The sequence below is a fragment of the Prinia subflava genome, chromosome 3, assembly GCF_021018805.1.
Source record: "Prinia subflava isolate CZ2003 ecotype Zambia chromosome 3, Cam_Psub_1.2, whole genome shotgun sequence".
In the NCBI taxonomy this organism is placed as follows: domain Eukaryota; kingdom Metazoa; phylum Chordata; class Aves; order Passeriformes; family Cisticolidae; genus Prinia; species Prinia subflava.
In genome coordinates, this window is record NC_086249.1 from 8,299,591 (window position 1) to 8,318,776 (window position 19,186).

Here is a 19,186-nt window from a genome sequence, read left to right on the forward strand (position 1 = left end):
GAGCAGCTCCATCCCTGTGGTGGCAGTATTTGCTTTTGAACCCAGAACATTTTGAAATGCATGTGAACAGAATAGGTTGAATGTGCTCATGTTTTCCTGGTGAATAGCTGTCTACACAGAGAAAGGCCCACTGCCAGATGTCTTCTCTACCACAAACCAGATGACAGTGATCCTCCGGACAGACAAGTCTACCACAAGGAAGGGATTTCTTGCAAATTTTACTACTGGCTACCACCTAAGTAAGCATCTGAACCTTTGTATTTAAGAGGTTATACCACTGGCCAAATATATTTCAGAAAACATGGAGAGGGCAAAGTGAGAAAAATGTAAATGTTAAAAAGGCTGGTTGCTCCTCTGTATTTTATATTTCCTGGCATGAAAATGATGGGTTTGCTTCTTAGTGTAATTGGGCAATGTCTAGATCATGTGCAACTCTGTGAGGTTATATGGAAAACTTACTTAGTATTTTGACCAAAATATCTTCAGATGTTAAGAAGGCAAACACTAACTATTCCCTATAAAAACCTGAGGAAAACAACATCACTTTGTAAATAATCTCAGGGTGCCATTAAAGTGTGTTTAAATGCACTTATAAAATATTTACTATTGATAACATGCACTAGAAAACTGTATGTGGTAACTCTGATCAATATTTGCAATACGGTTCTTCTTGATTCTTTAAAAATGTCTTTGGTGTGTGAATAACCTGAGAAAAACTAATCTCTTAAATATTTGGACAGCAGTGTTTTTGCTTCCAGCCAGATCCCTTCTGAAAGGCTCTTGATTTTCTTGGGGACTGCAATTAGAATTGTCACTCATAATTCAGCAATCAACTCTCCAAAATATGCATAATGAAGCATAATGCAAATTACATGGAACAGTAATATGCTTAGCAGGACAAATCATTATACTTAATCTAGGCCATATCTTGACTGAATTAATTAGGGGCTTTGTATTTATGGAAGTCTGACAGGAGAAAAACAAAGAAAAAAAGCAATATGTATTGAGAAATGTGTGAAGTACCCTTCACTTACCTGAACAGAAAGTCAAGGATTTAGGCTATTTTTCTTACTTTAATTCTCAGGAATGGTAAATTTCTCCCAGCTTGTTTAACCAGTGACAGATTTTTAATGGATTCACAGTAGTAATAATAATATTATTTAATATATATCTATATATATAAATCTTCACCTTTGGTCTATGTTTGTAAAATTAACTCTGTTTAATCCCAGTGTACAAGACTGAGATGTTAGTTCATATGTTAATAAGAAAATTGTAGTGCTTCTTGTTCTGCCTTCTCTATCACATTTGTTCGGTCCAACACCTCTCTGCCTTTTTGCTTTAGCTGTTTCAGCATCTTTGCTGGCCCAGCCTTGCCCATATTTTGTAAAGTGAAAATTAAGCTTAGCAAGGCAGAATTCTCAGAGTGGCCATTGCCAATTCTGGTTAAATATCTTTAAAAAGTTCCATTTGCAAAATGATTATGCTTATTCATGGTCTTTGCAGCCAAAGGACAGAGACTAATACCATTAGCATGCAGGCCTAAGGATAAAAGGATTGTCAGTAAAGAAATTAACTTTAGAAGAAAATCAGATTTTTCTTTGTATCTTATTTTTTCTATGAAATACCCTATTTTTTTAAGTAAGAATTATTTGAACAGAAATATTTTTTGGCAGTATGCAATGTAATAAAAAACACTGTCAATTAAGAACTAAGTTCTTTGGAATATATGTCATTAGTTATGGACATTAAATGTATGAAAATCTGGTTCAAGCCTTTTATAAACCATATTCTTCTGCTTCCATTTGATACAGGCCATGCTGATAGATGAATGAATCATTTTAGAGGAATATTAAAAATTCAGAAGTAAATCAATTATCTTGCTTTAAATAAGACTTCTAGATAATTAAATATTTCTGTCAGTAAGTCCAGGAAGGTAAAAGAAACAATTTTTTTATAGAATTTGAGCTTATGACTGTATATTTCCTGTAATATAAATGAAGCCATTAAAAATACACTTTGGCCACAGAAAGAATTATAACTTTAAATTTACTCTCTCCCACATTTGCTTTTATTTTATTAATTTATTTTATAACTGATTCTGAAGTAGCTTAATCCTACTTTTATGAATGCTTTCCTCATTCAGTCCATTTACTTTTGTGTCTTCCACCTTTCCTAACAAACAGGTTTCAGAAGGAGACTCTCAACTCTCATTGCCTCTTTGCTCATATGTTTGACTTGACAGAGTTTAAGGTCTCTAAAATTTGTGAGAACATTTCTTGAACATTTGAAAATTTAAATCATTAGTCACTTTAGACAGGATTTGACTCTTCACTCTCATGTTTATCAGTTGCAATGGAAGAACACTACTAACAGAGCAACTCTAACTAGAGCAGAAGTTGCAAGGCAGAGTACCACAGATTTTATTTTTAATTAGCTTCTATTTATCTGAAAATTATCTTTATTTTGAAAGAGAGATAGATAGAAATAGGAAGAAAAGGAAATTAAAGGTTCTTCATACTATCTGCATAGTTTTCTTCAGATGAACTGTAAGATCTCCTGTGAACATCAACCTTCCTCACAACTACAGATTAATTTTCCTCTCATTTCCCTTCAGGGGCTTGCACAGTTGATGAGCATCAGTGTGGTAGTGGAAAATGCATCCCATTGCACAACCTGTGTGACAACGTACCTCAGTGTGAAGATGGCTCTGACGAAGCAAAATGCAGTAAGCTTTCCTTCAGAAACAGAAATCATAGAATAATTTAGGTTGGGAAAGACTGTTAAGATCACTGAATCCATCCATTAATCCAGCACTACCAAGTTCAGAGACAAACCATGTCCCCCAGTGCTCCATCTACATGTCTCCTAAATCCTGCAGCGATGGTGACTCCACCACTTGGCAGGGCAGCCTGTCCCAAAGCCTGACAGCTCTTCTGGTGAAGAATTTTTCCCTAGTATCCAACCTAAGCCATGCCTATCTGGCAGGAATTGCCCAGGAAAAAAGCCACAGCTGATGTAGAATATTGCAGATGCATGCAGGCCATGCCAGTTTGCACAGCAGCATCTCATTGAGTTTGTCAGGGGTGGGAAAACAGTCACTTTTCTGAGACAGTGTATGGAATCTGGTGAAGAACTCTGGAAAAGGTAGGAAGCTCCTCTGTGCTCAAAAATAGAGTTGTTTATAATGGCCTCAAAATTAAATGAAAACTCAACGTATGCTTTTCTTCTGTATTCATTCTATATTTCCAAATTCTCCTGGGTTTTGCTGTAACTAATTTGAGTGTCACAGCAGTAAAAATTCTGCAGTGCAGGGTAGAGAGTAAACTTGTTCTTGGTGGAAATTCCCAAATAGTTTTGTGGGTGTGAAGCCAAACTCTAACAAGTGGCACCCACCCTCCAACCCGTCTGGACTCCATTGGGGGAATGGATGGCACAGCTTCAAAAGCAGCATCCACTGTTCACTGCTATTCCTCACCCCTTTGGTGAAGTAGTTCTTTCCAAAATGCATTAATATACAGTATATATAATACTGTATATTAATTCATTTCACATAGCAGGGAAACAAGATTCTCTAAAACAATAATTTGAATGTAAGACTAATGCTAAAATCATGTTTGGCCTAGCACAGCAGTTAAGCTGCTCATCCTTACAATCTTTGGAGAACTAACAGAAGATTTAAAAGTGGTCTTTATGCTTAGCAAAATCCCTTTGTTTTAAAGAGCTCTATTAGGGATCCAATATGTTTTTAGGTGTGTGCTGACAGTCCATTGATTTCAACATGTTTATATGCATATATATAAAAATATACATAGCATATGGAAATACACACAGATAGTTAGGTAGATGATAGATAGTTAGATAGACAGATAGATAGATAGATAGTTAGACAGACAGATAGATAGATAGATAGATAAATTGATAGATAGATAGATAGATGGATGTCTGAAGACAGATTCACTCCTCAAATTAGTGCCATTGGTATTTCGTTGCAAACATATCCTTCTCTTAAGATGTGTAAAATAAAATTCACTTCAGTTTCTTCTTAAGCAAAGAAAACTTGATTTTTTTTCCAGTCATTGCTGAAGAAGATCTGAATAAGGTAACCATCACCTACATTAACAGAACGTACATTTTCCCAAAGATTTATTTTGCCACTGATTGTCTATTACTTCATAACAAATTACCTCACATGAAAAGCCTGGGAGGTTTGTTTCTAAAATCCCATTTAAACCGAACTTTGGCTAAATCAATCTACGTCTTAAAACAAAATGAAAATTCAATTAGAAACTCTCACATTGAGTCTTTCCAGTGTCCAAAAGCCTTGCTCATTTTCCAGAAACCAATTTCAATGTCTTATCAGAAGTGGCAATTTGAAATAGAAAAACTGTCTTTTCAGGTCCCCCAACTTCTGAAACTTCCAGGAACTGCAAAGAAATGCCAAAATTCTAAAATATATGATATCTGAATTAAGCAGTTGTTGGATCCTCAGTGACTTTATTATTCCTTACCAGTAATGTATTTGGAGGAGAACATGGATCTGATAAGCAGAAAGAAAAAGGAGTTACAGTTCAAGTTCTCTCAAGAAGAGAGGTGTCAAAAGTGATTTGGAGAAATCTTGCAGTGCATACAATTCCAATATGTTTAAGAAACTCAAAAATTTTATTTAATTTAATCTAATATTTACCATTATTATCACGATATATCACCTCTTTCATTCATGCAGTCCAGGTGTCACAGAGGCATTTCTAAAAATCTAAATTTTTTTATTTACTATTGTGGGTATTCTTTGTGAAAGCGTTTTGGTGGAAAAAGGTTTTCTGCACAAGATTTTTTTTATAAAATATTTTGGTAATAAGTAAATGTCAGTGCATTGCATGCTTTCATCTACTTCACAATGGCAATACTTGCCACCTGCCTGAAATTAAGCTGTAGATGCTAAGACATAAGAGACTCTATTGAAATTATTTTATATAAATTTAATATTATATAATAAAATTCTCAATTTATACACAAGTATACATGAGATTCTGTTGGCATTAGAGTCCAACTTCCTTAGTCACTATGCCAATAGCAGTAAGTTAATGAGCTTCTGAATTTTTGTCCTGAATAATTTCTTTTGGGAAAAGTTTTTATAGAAAGACTGGTTTTCAATGAGCTTTTAATTATTGAGAATGTTTTAATTAAAACTCCAATGAAAACGCAGCAATTGGAACTGGAAATCTACTTTTTTTTGTCGACACTCATTTAAACCATATTTCCAGTCAGTGTTACTGAGTATCATGGAGCTAAAGCTTCATTCATTATTTGGAAATAAAATAATGCTGACTGAGAAAAAAAATGCATTGTTTAGAGTTGATGGAAAATGTGCTGGTTTTTGTCTATTTCTGACACATTTGCAAAATACAAGATATGAAACTCTCCTGTGGCAGAAATGTAGGAAATAACAATAGCATTGCCCTCCTGTGGGAACACAACCTCCTGGAGATGCTGGGTTTACTACCTCCGTAATGTGTTTTAACTTTTCTTGCCTTGTTCTTCATTGGCAGTAATAAATCTCTTTATATTACATTTTTGTTTGCTTGGGGTCAGGGAGAAAGTGGCTTGCCACCTACTTAAAAAGCTTCTGCCCATTTTGTTTTCCAGTGAGATTACTCAATGGCTCTCTGAGCACCCAAGGGCTGGTACAGGCCAGGATTGGGAAGACGTGGCATCTGGCATGTGCAGATGATTGGAGTGGAGAGATTTCAGACAGTGTTTGCCAGCTGTTGGGGTTGGGGTGAGTGATAAATATTCATTGTCCTTTGTAACTTGCTTGCAGATTTGTTGAGTGTATGTTGGCACTTTTTACTGGTGTACTCTTCAAAAAAATGGCAGATGTATCTGTCTCTGGCAGGCGGAGTGCTTGGTGTGCCAACAAATTTGAAAGTGTGGCAAACGCTGTCTTGATGGTATTCAGTACAGGATTGATAACTCTGAGCATGGCCATGAGGATACATACTGGAGAACACTGGGGGAGTGTTGTGGATGCATCACTCTTTTATCACTTTGTCACCGTTTACAGCTTCACTTTCATAAGGAGGGCTCAAGAGTAAAGCTTGGAGCCAGCAGCAGCCTTGGCTGCTCTGCTTTCCTAGAGCTGCTGTTCATTCCAAGTAGAGATAAGCACTTGGATATTCTGCTGCTGGGCTCCCAACATGTTTCGTTCCCATCATTAGATATGAGCTGCTGGGAGAGGAGATGGAATTTCCCTTGAGATGGACTTAGAGCAGGGATGGAGTAGGGAAGTATATGACAGAAAAACAGATTTGGCTTTAGTCAGTGTTCAGAAGTATTTCCAGGGGAAACATGGGGATTGTTGAGTGCAGGGTGTTGCATTTTTCAATTGATTAGGCCATCAATTTATGGCCTAAATTTTACCCTTAAATCATGTTCTACTCCACTGCCATCCACTGAATAATAATTAGTTTTCTTGCAGTGCTGAGACTTTTAGGGTATGTCACTCACCCACTTAATAATCAGACTAAATTCTAAGCCTGCAATTCATTATTTTTGTCTCTGACCAAAGAAAGATGCCTACAAATCCCCTTCTGATAAATTAATTGCAGCTATCACAGAGTTAGAATTACTTAGAAAAATACACAAGTGTTATTTCAGAAATGCTTTTAATTGGATTAATGTCTGCTGGTGGGTTTTTTATTTTTCCTTTGGGTAAGTACTGAGTTTACATAAATGTCGGGTAGCTACATGCACAAATCCTGACTGTAATTTATGTATGCATACATGTAAGAACATACAAACTGTGTTTAAATGTGCTTCTGATCAAATATCTTGTTCTTTAGAGTGGCCAGTGGCCTTCTGCTTCTGGTTCTTTCTGCCCCTGCCCTGCCTCCTTTCCCTTCTGGACAGAAGTAGTTTTGTAGTCTATGGATTTAATTGACACATTTGATAGGCAACAAACTTAGCCTTCCATGATATTCTACCTTTTAAAAATTACTTAATGCTTTGTGCCCATAACATTCTGTGGCAATATCTTTCAGGTTGTCTCTATAAACTACTCAGGTGCACTTGCTAAAAGAGTTCCTATTAAGCTTCCTATTTTTTTCTTATTAATTCCATTTCTAGTTTTATTACATATTCTCACTGTCAAGAAAAATATTTTTAAACCTAACTTGTATGATATTTTTGTACCTGGGTGCTACTGCAGTTATAGCATAGGACAAAATTCTCATATGTATGTATCTATATTTATGTATTGATATATGAATAGATGCATATATATATATGTAATTCCTGTGAACATCACACTTCTGTTTTCCTTGAATCCCCCTGTAGCATTAATAAGAGTCACCATATTTGTTACTAAATGGATGTTTGCAATAACAGCTCCTGAGTAGGCTTTAGCTCATGCTTCTACACTGAATTGCAACCTAGAATCATGCTTTATTAGAAAGACAGGCTAAAGTTCATCCAGGAAAATTTAATTTTACTATTAATTGCTTATAAATTTGCTAGTCTCACTTGCTGTTTAATTTATGAAGAGGACTGAGCTGATAGGAGTCCTGGATCATATTTATGTACCTGGGCTAGAAAGTGTAATGTTCCTCACAGGTTCTAATAAATCTCACGTGTGAATCCCTTTGCCTCCATTTTTCAAATATGTGGCTGTTGCATTTGTGATTTGCACCAAATAAGAAGCCAGCCTGGGGACATGCATATCAGGCATCTGCAAAATATACCTTAGGCAAATAGTTTACAAATCTTCTTAATGAGTCTGGGATGCAAGATGAACAAATTGATGCTCTGGGGAAACCTGAAAATAATCCTTTGCTCAGCTTGCAGTGTTAGCTCTGTGCATCTGGCAGCACTGCTGAAATCTGTTGTCAGCATCTTATTTCCTGGAACCAAGAAAATCACACACTGAGCTTTTTGCCATTCCACTGGGCAGATGCAAAACAACCCTGTTTCCCTGGGACCAGAGCCAGCTGGGTCTTTGCTGAATTGTACCCAGGAATGGGGGTAGACCTGGCAATTTTGTCACATCTAAAAGTCCAACAAGAGTGAGAGTTTAGGCTTTCCTCTGAAACCCCTCATTCTATTTTCTTCATGAACTTGCAGCACTCTTCAGAAGGAAATTAGTTCCTGCGAGTTCTTTGCTGGTCTCAGCAAAGTTCTTCATCATAGAATTTGACTCTGCCTACCTAGCCTGGCACTTTACTGCTCTCTCAGACTGTCTAAAAGGCACTTCCAGGCTGAGAAATGCAGCAGAAGTGACTTTTCCAGCAGCTGGACCACCCAACTCTCCTGGTGGCACTGCAGGGTTGTTGAACACCTCTTTACTTCATACACAGCAGATTTGCAGGCAGATTCCAGACTTCAACCTTCCCAGGAGAGTGAGATTTACTGCATTTGAAGAGAAGACACAATGCAAGTGCTCCCTGTGTATCAAACCTGCAGGTGCTCCTTGTGTATTAAATAAATGGTTCTCTTCTTGCTCTGAGATGTGTAAGGCTAAAGGGCCAGATGGAAGGATGTCACCCCCCAAAAAATTGTGCAGTCTAACCACAGCTATCTTTTTTCCCCATGCTTCATCAAGGGAAAGCAAATATGTTTCACAGATATGTGTTCCAAAGTGGTCATATGAAGTATCACAAAGTACATGATGCAGAATGGATTATAGAGTAAATCTGGATATGGGTTCTAAATGTCAAAACAATTTGTCTCACTAATAGTACACAGAATTCTTAGCTCAAAAGGCCATTGCTAACCAAAAAAAAAAAAAAAAAAAAAAAAAAAAAAAAAAAAAAAAAATCAAAGAATAGACTAATTGATGCCTGTAAAATGACTACATGACCTTTGAAGGTCCCATCCAACCCAAACTGTTCTGTAAATCTGTGACTATATGAATACAGCCCACTCCTGCTCAATAGCAAACATGAACATTATTGAGTTATTCCACAGCTACTCTGATTTCAACAGATCTATGAGGTGCAAGTTAACTTCTTTTTTACTCCATTAGATTCTTCATGATACAAAATATAATTTCATTTCTTTCCTAGACAGTATAGTATAAATGTAACTGCACCCCTCAAAAAAGCAAGACTGTGACACCCCAAGGTTCAGCTTTTACTGCCCTGTTTGGCATTCTAAGTTCTAGCTCCGTACATTTAAGAACTGGTGTCTCAAACCTTGCACTGTGGCACTGAAAAGCCAAAATAAATATTTACTGCCATCAAAAGAATTAAAGTCTCTTTCAGTATTAGGGTAGCATTAGAAATCTTACAATAAGATGTAAGACTGGAAGTAAGTAACTCACATTTTAATCTGAACGAGTTTCAATCCCAAAAATTTCTTGCTAAAGAGTCATTATTTGAGGAGAAGAAAAAGAAAACAAACAAGCAAAAAAAAGCTGGTATTTATTCTATCAGCATAATCATCTCCCAAATATTGCTCCACTGGTGGAACAGGGCATGTATCTAAAAATATGCATGTGTCTTTTTGTCCCAGGGATGCAAATATGTCATCAGCAGTATTATTCACTGGAGATGGCCCATTTGTCACCATCACCAAAGGAGGTAACCACAGCCTGATTTTTACAAAAAGGTGGGTACAGTGAGTTTTCTTCCTCATACAAACGATGTCTTTAAGTATGGTGGTGATTATTTATGCAGTAATATGTAGCTCAAATCCTAATTGAAGTCTCTATCCATTTACTGTGGGAATGATATGTTCTTTTAGCAAAATATTTATCCAGAAATCTCTAAATTATGAGTACATAATATAGTAGAATTAAGACTACCTATATATAACACAGAAGAATTAAGATGGAGTGACATTCACCCGTAGTTACAGAAGGTTCTCTGTAATCAGCAGAGAAAAATAAGCACTCCCAAATGTGATCCATCAAAGCATCTCTTGAAATATGAGTCACACTCTATAGTCCTTTGACTTTATTGAAATAGATATAGATCGCATATTGATGTTGATATAGACTGTGGACATACTGAGGATTGCTAATTTAAGCCATCCACAGACAGATATCTATATTCAAGCAAACTATCCCCACTCAAAAAATGACTTCTGGATTTGTCTCCATGTTTACAAGTGAGTCATTAGATTATGTGATCCTCAGAATAGATTTGGTTCTATTCCAACCTTTCTCAGTCCAAATAATAGCTGAAGTGATTCTGAAGATGCTACAAAAGGGTATTTTCTTGTAGATTCAATGAAAATGTGATATTAGCACAGGATTGCATCCTCAGGAAATGGTGAGATTTACAATGCAACTCCCAAGGAGAAAAGCTTGCCATCATCAATTTAAAGAATTGTAATTACTTCAATTACTGTTTTCTGCTTATAAGAGGGTTTACTGCATAATTTTTTTCTGGATTTCTACCAGAACACTGAGCCAGAAAATTACTGTCTAATTGCTAAAATGCTGAAACCATGTTGAGGACAGCAAGGGTCCATGTTCTTTCAGTTTCCCTTTACAAACATACCACATAGTAATAAAGCAAGAGACACTTCTTAATTTTCTGTGGTCTATTATTTTGTCTACAGGAAAAATATTATAAGTTACATTTTATGTTCTAGTTATACTCTGTTAACCCCAAACATTTATCATTGGCATGGGAGGTGAAACTAATGGAATAGTTATCTTAAACTAATGGAATATCATTGGAGGCTATTTTTCCTTTTTTCTTGAGTGAGTGTCTAAACCAGAGCAGTAATGATTTAAAGATGTCTTCTGTCAATACCTATTAAATACTAAAAGTGATTAAAGCAGGAGGAAATGGAATAAATTCATTTATCTTAGTTGTATTTCTGTTGCAGAAATATGTGTCTTCTCCCATGTTTCATCTGGAGAGCTGATAGGAATCATTTTGCAGGGCGACACTATTGCAGATTCACACTTGGTTTTTGTACATATAATGAATGCTAGAAAGATCACACAGATTAGATAATTTAAGCAACTGAATTCATTAACTGGTAATCTAATTAGAAAATGTATTTCTCACATTGTCTTTGATTTTCATTCAAGTGCATCCACCACTGAAACAAAGGAGGGCACATATATTAGGGCTTGAAAGCTGCAGTGACAGAGACAGCAAAAGCATTCTCTGGTGCCCTTAGGTAATGTAATTTTTGGCAGGATAGCTTTGTAAGAGCCTCAGAGCCTGCCTTTTAGATCTATGTGAGCAGATTCCACAGGGACCAATTGTTTTTGCCAGCTCTAAGTGAAGATCATGCTCACAGATATCCTAACTACTCCAGATTTCTGCCTGGCGTGCTGCTTGACAGCTGACACTGAGAGGAGGGTGTGCAGCACATGTCTCTGCTGCTTTTTGGCCACTCCTGTGCTGACCAAGAGGCAGCTGAGGACTCTTGGCCTGAAGTGCAGGCAAGGAAGTGCTTTTCCTACTAGCAGCTAGCTTCACAAAGAAGAAAAAAAGAGGCAAATGAAGTAATTTCTACTAAACCACCTAGTAGATACTTGTGGTGGGACAGGCAACTCTCTTTACTCTGAAAATGTAAAATTATAGGGGCAAATCTGACATTTTGGTTGTTAGTTGGGCAGTTCATGCATTTACCTATGAGAAGGCATAGGATCAGATAAAAACCCTAATATGCAGCAGCACTGACCCCCCTTTGAAAGCCTATGAAGGCATTGTGAATAAGAGTATTTAGCTGCTATGAAGTTTATGCAGAAGATGGTGTTGGTTTCCTGTGGGTTTATGCATTTCTGGTTGTCCTTCATGTTTATCTGGTTACAAAGGGACACCCTTATGAAGTCAATACAGATTTGAATATAAATCACAGAGATTGGTTCCCACCTTTTAAATTACAGCTTTAAAATTAGGTACCTACCTTGAAATGGAAAATGACAATGTGGGCCTATTCAGGGCCAGAGGAATATCTCATTTGCATCCCACTATAGTGAAGGTTTAACTGGAGAGGTGGTGGGTGGTTACTGCTCAAACTTAATTTCTTGTACCACTGTGCTATTGGGAAATTTCTGGGTCACATCTCCCTCACAGCAGGTATCAAATTTTAGAGCAAACACAGTGAGGGTTGCATCTTTCCCTATCATGTTTAAAGCATCCTTCACCTATTCTATTTAAAAATGGATTGTGGAAATGCTCACTGCAAACAAACTATTGGCAGTTTGTTTCCAGTTTCTATCTTCCTCTCATTCATATTTCTGTGTGTATCAGATTTGAATTGCTAGCACACACACTGTCCCAAGTGCTTCAGATTCATTACAGACTATGAACAGAATATTAAAACCTCTGGGTATCAGAAATGCTTGAGCAGTTTTGATCTGTGGTCTTGTGCTCTTCAGGCTCTGGCTTTATATCTTTGCTAAATAATTTCTAACCTAGCATATGCAACTATGTAATTTACAGTAACATTATTTTCTTAGTAAAATGATACAGGGATATAAAACTAACCTCTTAAATTCTTTGGCCACACTGATCTCTAGTGGTAAGCTATTGAAAACATCTCAAAAGGTAGGAAAAAATACCATAGGCAGCTGTAATTTTATTGCAAATCTGTCACGGACAGATGACTCATTTCCCTGAAACACAAGAAAAGTCTACTTTTATTTCCATAATATAAATAAATTAAGTGCCCAGTGAAGGGGAATATGTACATTTAAAATAGTATAACATATAATGTATATTTATAATTACAATATAATTTAAACTTGTAGCATTAGTTATTACACTTAACAGGCTGATACTGCTAAAAGAATGTACTCATATATATGATTGTATAAATTTCTCTCTGTATGTATATATATTTGACAGTCAGAGTTATCTGGTGTGCAGATACTTGTGAATTAATTGCACTTTCATTCTAGAGAGCACTGTTTGGACAGCCTGGTGATTCATCTGCAATGTAACATTCAAAGTAAGTACACAGGACTATTTCACAGAGAGATCAAATTGTTCAGACCACAAAGCCTAATGTTTATAGCTTGAATGGAGAGGTTAGGGAATGGGCTATAAATGCCATACCCATAATGATATAAACACAGGAAAATTTAGTCTTCACTCGATTTCAGTGTTAAGGGTACACTAGAGATGGATCTGTAGTGAAAATATATATAAAATAAATGTATAAAAATTCCAGAAGGTCTGAGGAAAGAAAACATCTAAATCCAAGTTAGGCAGTTGCATCTTGATTTCAGCTATAAAAACCCAAACTTTTTTCTACAGTATTTTTGAATAGCAGTTTAGATTCTACAAAGCCTTTTTTTTTTTCCCCAAGAAAATTGACAGGTCTAATAAAATATGTTACATCCCTTTATTTATTTACTTTTTTAAACTTGATTCTATTTTGCTTTATCATAGCTTGTGGAAAACACCTGGTAACTGAGAATGGTGGAACAAGGATTGTGGGTGGAAGTGATGCCAGAAGAGAGGCTTGGCCTTGGATAGTTTCGCTGCATTTTAATTTCCAGCCCGTGTGTGGAGCTTCCCTGGTCAGCGATGAGTGGCTGGTGACAGCAGCACACTGTGTATATGGGTAATGCTCTTTGATGGGCAAGTTCACTGGGAAAGCATCTGATCATGAACAAACTGTGACACTGATGTGAAAAATTAACAACAAACTCCTGGTTTAATTACCGTGTTTTCAACCACTTGTAGGCTCAGCTGAACATTCCTTTACTTCCTGGGAAATCCTCAGGCCTTACTTCAACGTAAGAGGATTGTGGAAACCAAGCAGCATTTCCTGAACAATAAGGAATTGCACTTTAAATGCATGGTGTTAATACTGAGCATAGGTACTTAATCCATAATTATTGTTTATAATTATAAATGGAAATTATAAACAATAATTTATTATAAAAATTAGGTGAACTAGGTGAACCTGATTATAAACTAGGTGAATCCCTACCAGTGGTATGAAAGGTGACATCATATCTCATAAATTAAACCCAGCGCTCCTCCTGTATGTTATCATGGATTGATCAAGATTTACAGTGCATCACTGGAATGAATCTTGATTCAAGTGCATTGATTAGTCAATACTGGATGTCCTCTTGATGGTGTTATTTGTACCATTCAAAGAAGAGATGTATACTGAAATATTTTCTAGGGTTTGCTTTCATAATATCTACAGTAAAAACAAGTGTTGTAAAAGACATACAGAAACTGGAATGGCAAAAAAATAAAAAATGAAAATTCAAAATTAGAGTACAGTTCTCACTACAAATAGCTAAATAATAAGGCAATGGAGACTGCCAAAATCCTAATGCTGCCTCATGGCACGAAAGAAACTACATTCCACACAAAAACACTAAAATGAAAAGGATTAAGCCCTCTTGGTTTCCACACAATAAATCCTCAGTTGTCTTGATACTTCCTTTTCACTCAAATCACCTTTCTATTTTCAACTAAATCTAATTTTATCATCTTGCCTTTTCTAGAATTTTCCTAAATTGAAGCTTGCAGTTTCACACCTTCTGAACATTTAACTTGAACACCCCTGGTTTAGAACAAAAGAACCTCTTGATGTCAATCCCAAAGATGAGCAGAAACCAATTCAGTCCAACAATCAGGCTGCAAATGTACTTTTTAAACCATAAAGTGATTGATTAAAAACCAGAAAATATTTAAGTTCTCTGATGAATGCAGGCTCAAACCAGCATGTGTAGATTAGGAAAAAAAATGCAGATTGTGCCATATTTTGCCTTAGTGTATCTTTTTTCATTGAGATTAAAAACTGAGACTAGTTTTCCAAGTCTATGAGCTGCAGCAGTTCCAATAACATCTCAGATCTCTTATTCTTTAGACATTCCATTACAATCTTCTCACTGGGACCAATATTAATTGCCTACTGGGCAGTCAGCAGTATTCTTCATCGTGTTTAAAAAGCCATGGTAATTTAGTTAATGTATTTTCCTCCTCTGCACCACCGTCTGATTAATTCATTTTAAATAATGAATTATAAGCTCACCATAAAAAAATCAGCAATGCCTATCTGCAGCGTGGGTGTTTAACACAGCGATTCTCACAGAATTCTAAGCACATCTACTCTGCTCTGTTTATCTGACAAAACAGGCAAATGTTGTGGAGTACCACGAGGCTAAAAATCAGCATTTCATCTGGTAACGTGTAGCTCAAAACTTCCATCAATAGTTCCTAATTGCGAATACTCTCCTTGCACTCCTAGGAGACAATTAAAGCCGTCGCGCTGGCAAGCGGTTCTTGGCTTGTACCTTCAGTCAGATCTGGCACAGCCTCCTGCAGTGGTTCAAAACATCGACAGAATAATCATAAATCCTCACTACATGAAGCAAACAAAAGACAGTGATATTGCTCTGATGCACCTTCAACACAAAGTGCAGTACACAGGTGAGGTTCTGTTTTCCCAAAAGACCCATTTATTCCCATTTATTTCCATTTATTCCCACTTATTCCTTATGCAAAACATATGCAAAGCATATGAGGGTGGTGGGGAGTCTGCCAGTATCTCCTGGATATCTTGGCCAAAAGGTGGGTTTGAGTTAAAAAGTTTTCTAGTGTGACTTCATAAAAATCTGAATACAGGGAACAGGCTGAAATTGATTGCTTGTTTCTCATTCACAGATTACATACGGCCTATCTGCCTACCAGAAAAAAAACAACAGTTTTTACCAGGAATCAACTGCTCCATTGCTGGCTGGGGATATATTAATAATGAAGGTGGGTCATCTGCTAGGAAAATTCTGACAGGCGTGTAGCTGTGAGGGAAAGCTTGTTGCTGTTCCACAGGAGTTAAGGTCAAATAGTTTAGAGAGTTACTTCTCCATATGGAAATTTAGAAACTATCTTATAACACTATTCCTTCTCTGAAGCAAAATTATAGTTATAACATATTTATTAGAAGCAAGCATGCATATCTAAGTTCATTAGGCTACGAAGAAAGCTTATTACATCCACTTAGGAGTTATGATGACTACTCTTCTCAACATGAAATATGTACATCTTGGTTCCAGATATTGGGTGGAGGAAGAGGAAGATTAGTCTTTCTGACAATGTGCAAATGATTTTCCCTAGAAGTCAAGAAAACTGACTGCAGTGTGAAATGTATGTTCTGCTTGTATGTCACATGCTCCAGATTTGGAGTCTCTCTGCAATAATAAACATGCCATTTCACTTCCACAGTTGAATACATTGACTTCTACATTAAATTGCATTTAAATTTTTGGGTAAGAATTAATTAAAAAAAATTAAAAATAAATAACCAAAGTTACACAGTGAATAGTGAGGAAATACTGGACAACCCACGTTCCTAAGCCTTTAATTATCTTTTAGATAGCCCCACTGCGAGTTCATAGTCATTGATTTTAATAATCTTGATTTAATTATAACCAAATTCAGTCCCATTACACAAATGAAAGACAGAATCCAGTTAACAAGCCCTGTTTAATCAGTGGCTGTGTTAGAGGGGCATAAGCCTGGATAGTACAGCAGTAAGGCAGGGATTCCTGCTGCTCGGGAGCGTGCCGAGCATGCTGGAACAGGAACAAAACCAGCAGCGTTCCCAGCGGGGTGCACACATTTAATGCTGCAGGTAAATGTTCTTTGTATTTTCATCAGGTCTCATTTCAAATGCATTGCAAGAAGCAGAGGTCCCTCTCCTTTCCAATGAGAAATGCCAGGAATGGATGCCAAAATACAATATTACAGAGAATATGCTCTGTGCAGGATATGACATGGGAGGAATAGATTCCTGCCAGGTAAGTAGAAGCAACTCATTTCCACTGCTGGCATAAAACTCATCTAGTTACTGAATAAAATGCTCCCCGATCCTCCACTCACGCAAAGCAGAACAATCCCTGTCTATTAATGTAATTTCTGCTCATGATACTTTGCCCATTTAATAATTTTTCAGGATACAAGTTTAAAATATATATATTTTTTTGGTTTCATCTTGGCATAAACAATCATGGAGGGAGATAAATATGAGGACTGGAAATTTTCTGCACTTGGCTTTGAATAATTCCTGCAGAGTAATTCCATGGAGTAAAGAGGCACTTGCTTAGGGAAATGCAGATAACAGAGAAATAAATACCAAATAGAATGAAGCCTTAGAAATCCTTCATTAAGGGAAGGAGAGAGAGCAAAGCTGCTTTTCCCCAAAATCTGTAGACTGGAGACCTTTCCTGAGCAGACACCAGTATTTCAAAGAGGCTGCCTTTCTGCACTGATATATTTTCCTGTGGGTTTAATTTTTGTCCATGCCAGCTCTCTTTATAACTCACTGCTTCTCTTTGAGGATGTACTCAGAGGTGGCTGCCACATGGTTTTTCTTCCAGCAATACAGAGTCTGAGGCATGGAGACTGGCTGGCTTCCCTCTAGCCTGATGAGGAGCACTCTCACAAAGTTTTTCATATTGCCTTGCCCTCCCAACCTAAGCCTTCACCACGTCCCCTGACTGCCCAGTTCAGTCTAGAGCAAGGACTATGTTCAAGCCTAATGTCCTTTCCTCTCATGGCTTTCCTTTCCCTTTTTCCTACTGAACCTTTTACTGAACAAAAGCATAAGCACACACAAACACAAAAACCCCAAAAAACCCACAGAAAAACTCACACAAAAAAACTCAGTGTAGCACCACAGGCTGATAGAGAGTACAAGTGACCAGCACTGTGATCAATGACCAGTCAGCCATGAGCAAAGATGAACAACTGAGTCCTGATAACACATCCCCCTTTAGGCTGCTGTCACAGCCTTTAACGTTCTGGCATGCAGAAGTATTTTAATGGCTGAGTCCTTGCAGAATTCTCTGGTAAGGATCCATTCACAGGGCCTAGGGAAGACACAATTAATACTGGTTCAACTAACTTGATAGACAATGAAAAAGAGTAATTGTTTTCTTTCTCATCAAAACAAGATATCCATGGCTGACTCATTCCCACTCAAGCTAAATCAAATTCAGTCTCTATTACAATGCCACATCTGCTAAACTATTGAAAAGAAGGTGAGAGAAAAGGGCACCTCTTCTGGCAATCTTGTTATTTTATTCTCTAAATTTGGAACTGCGGAAACTCTGAAAATAGAACTAGTGTTTTGGCTGGATATATTCAACTGAAAAAAAATCCTCCACATTTACCCAGGCTTCATGAAATACAAAGGGCTGAACATAAAAGGAATAAGATTTTTTAAAAAAAATCCCTTTAAGTTCAGTCTTCTATTAGAAGACTAAGGTCAGCCTAAGCTCACATAATTTAAAAATAAAGAAGAAAAGAAACTGATCCTTTCAAGTTTTTTTTTTTTCCACATGGAAATACCTATCTCGATCTCACTTCCTGGTGCTCAGGAAATACAAGGGTAGAGCATCTGTGATTTAAGAGACAAAATGAACAAACATCATAAACAGGCTCTGTTTGAGACTTGACACTGTTCACTTTTAACTTCTGAATTTGTTATTGCAGGGGGATTCAGGCGGCCCTCTGACATTTGAAGATGGGGACAAGTGGTTTTTGGTTGGTGTGGTATCCTTTGGAGACGGGTGTGCACTTCCCCAACAACCAGGAGTGTATGTTCGAGTCACCATGTTTGTGGACTGGATCAAAAGCATCATCTATTAGCTTGATAACTTTTAATTATAGAAATGAAATTTAGATGTTGAAAGTAAGACATTGCATAACGATATAAACTAGGCTGCCATTTCAATCTCACAGAGGAACTGAATAAACTCGTAAATCTTGGTGAGGAAAACATTGATAACTTCTGTTTGTTAGTAAGACCCATTTCCAAGTGAGCACAATATTTCAAATGAGATGCTGTGGTTTTGTTAATAAATAGTTTTGTATTTTACTTTTTATTTTATCTAGGAGCTTAGGAAGGCATTCTTTGAACATCAGTGCATTAACTGCACAGTGGAAGACTTTACAAAGCACAGGAAATAAAAAAAAATATTGCAAACTGTAAATGTAGTGGAAAAGAATCAAAATTATTAATACCAGGTGAAATATTATCTTTTTTATGTTTAGGTTTTTATATTGTGCTTTTCAATGTGCAATTTCATCATAATGCAGAGTCAACTCTTCCCAGCAATCTCTCTGCATACCAAAACAGAAGTGTATGTTCTCTCTTTAAACTGGGCTCATGGGAGTTCCTCTGCCTTGCCTATTACAACAGGCTCTGGAATTTATGGATTGTGCAGAAAGGCTGACCATGGATCATGCTG

The 19,186-nt window shown here is 36.8% G+C and overlaps 1 protein-coding gene across 1 annotated transcript in view; it reads left to right on the forward strand.

Moving 5' to 3' along the window:
• Nucleotides 1–18,599, forward strand: part of TMPRSS15 (transmembrane serine protease 15) — a 59,344-nt gene extending 40,745 nt beyond the window's left edge. The window contains 10 exon segments of the mRNA XM_063393421.1: nucleotides 108–239; nucleotides 2,618–2,728; nucleotides 5,647–5,779; nucleotides 9,508–9,603; nucleotides 12,866–12,915; nucleotides 13,359–13,533; nucleotides 15,184–15,365; nucleotides 15,600–15,695; nucleotides 16,593–16,732; nucleotides 18,429–18,599. Of these exon segments, the coding sequence (XP_063249491.1) occupies nucleotides 108–239; nucleotides 2,618–2,728; nucleotides 5,647–5,779; nucleotides 9,508–9,603; nucleotides 12,866–12,915; nucleotides 13,359–13,533; nucleotides 15,184–15,365; nucleotides 15,600–15,695; nucleotides 16,593–16,732; nucleotides 18,429–18,599 (1,286 nt within the window).
• Nucleotides 18,600–19,186: the final 587 nt, after the last annotated feature.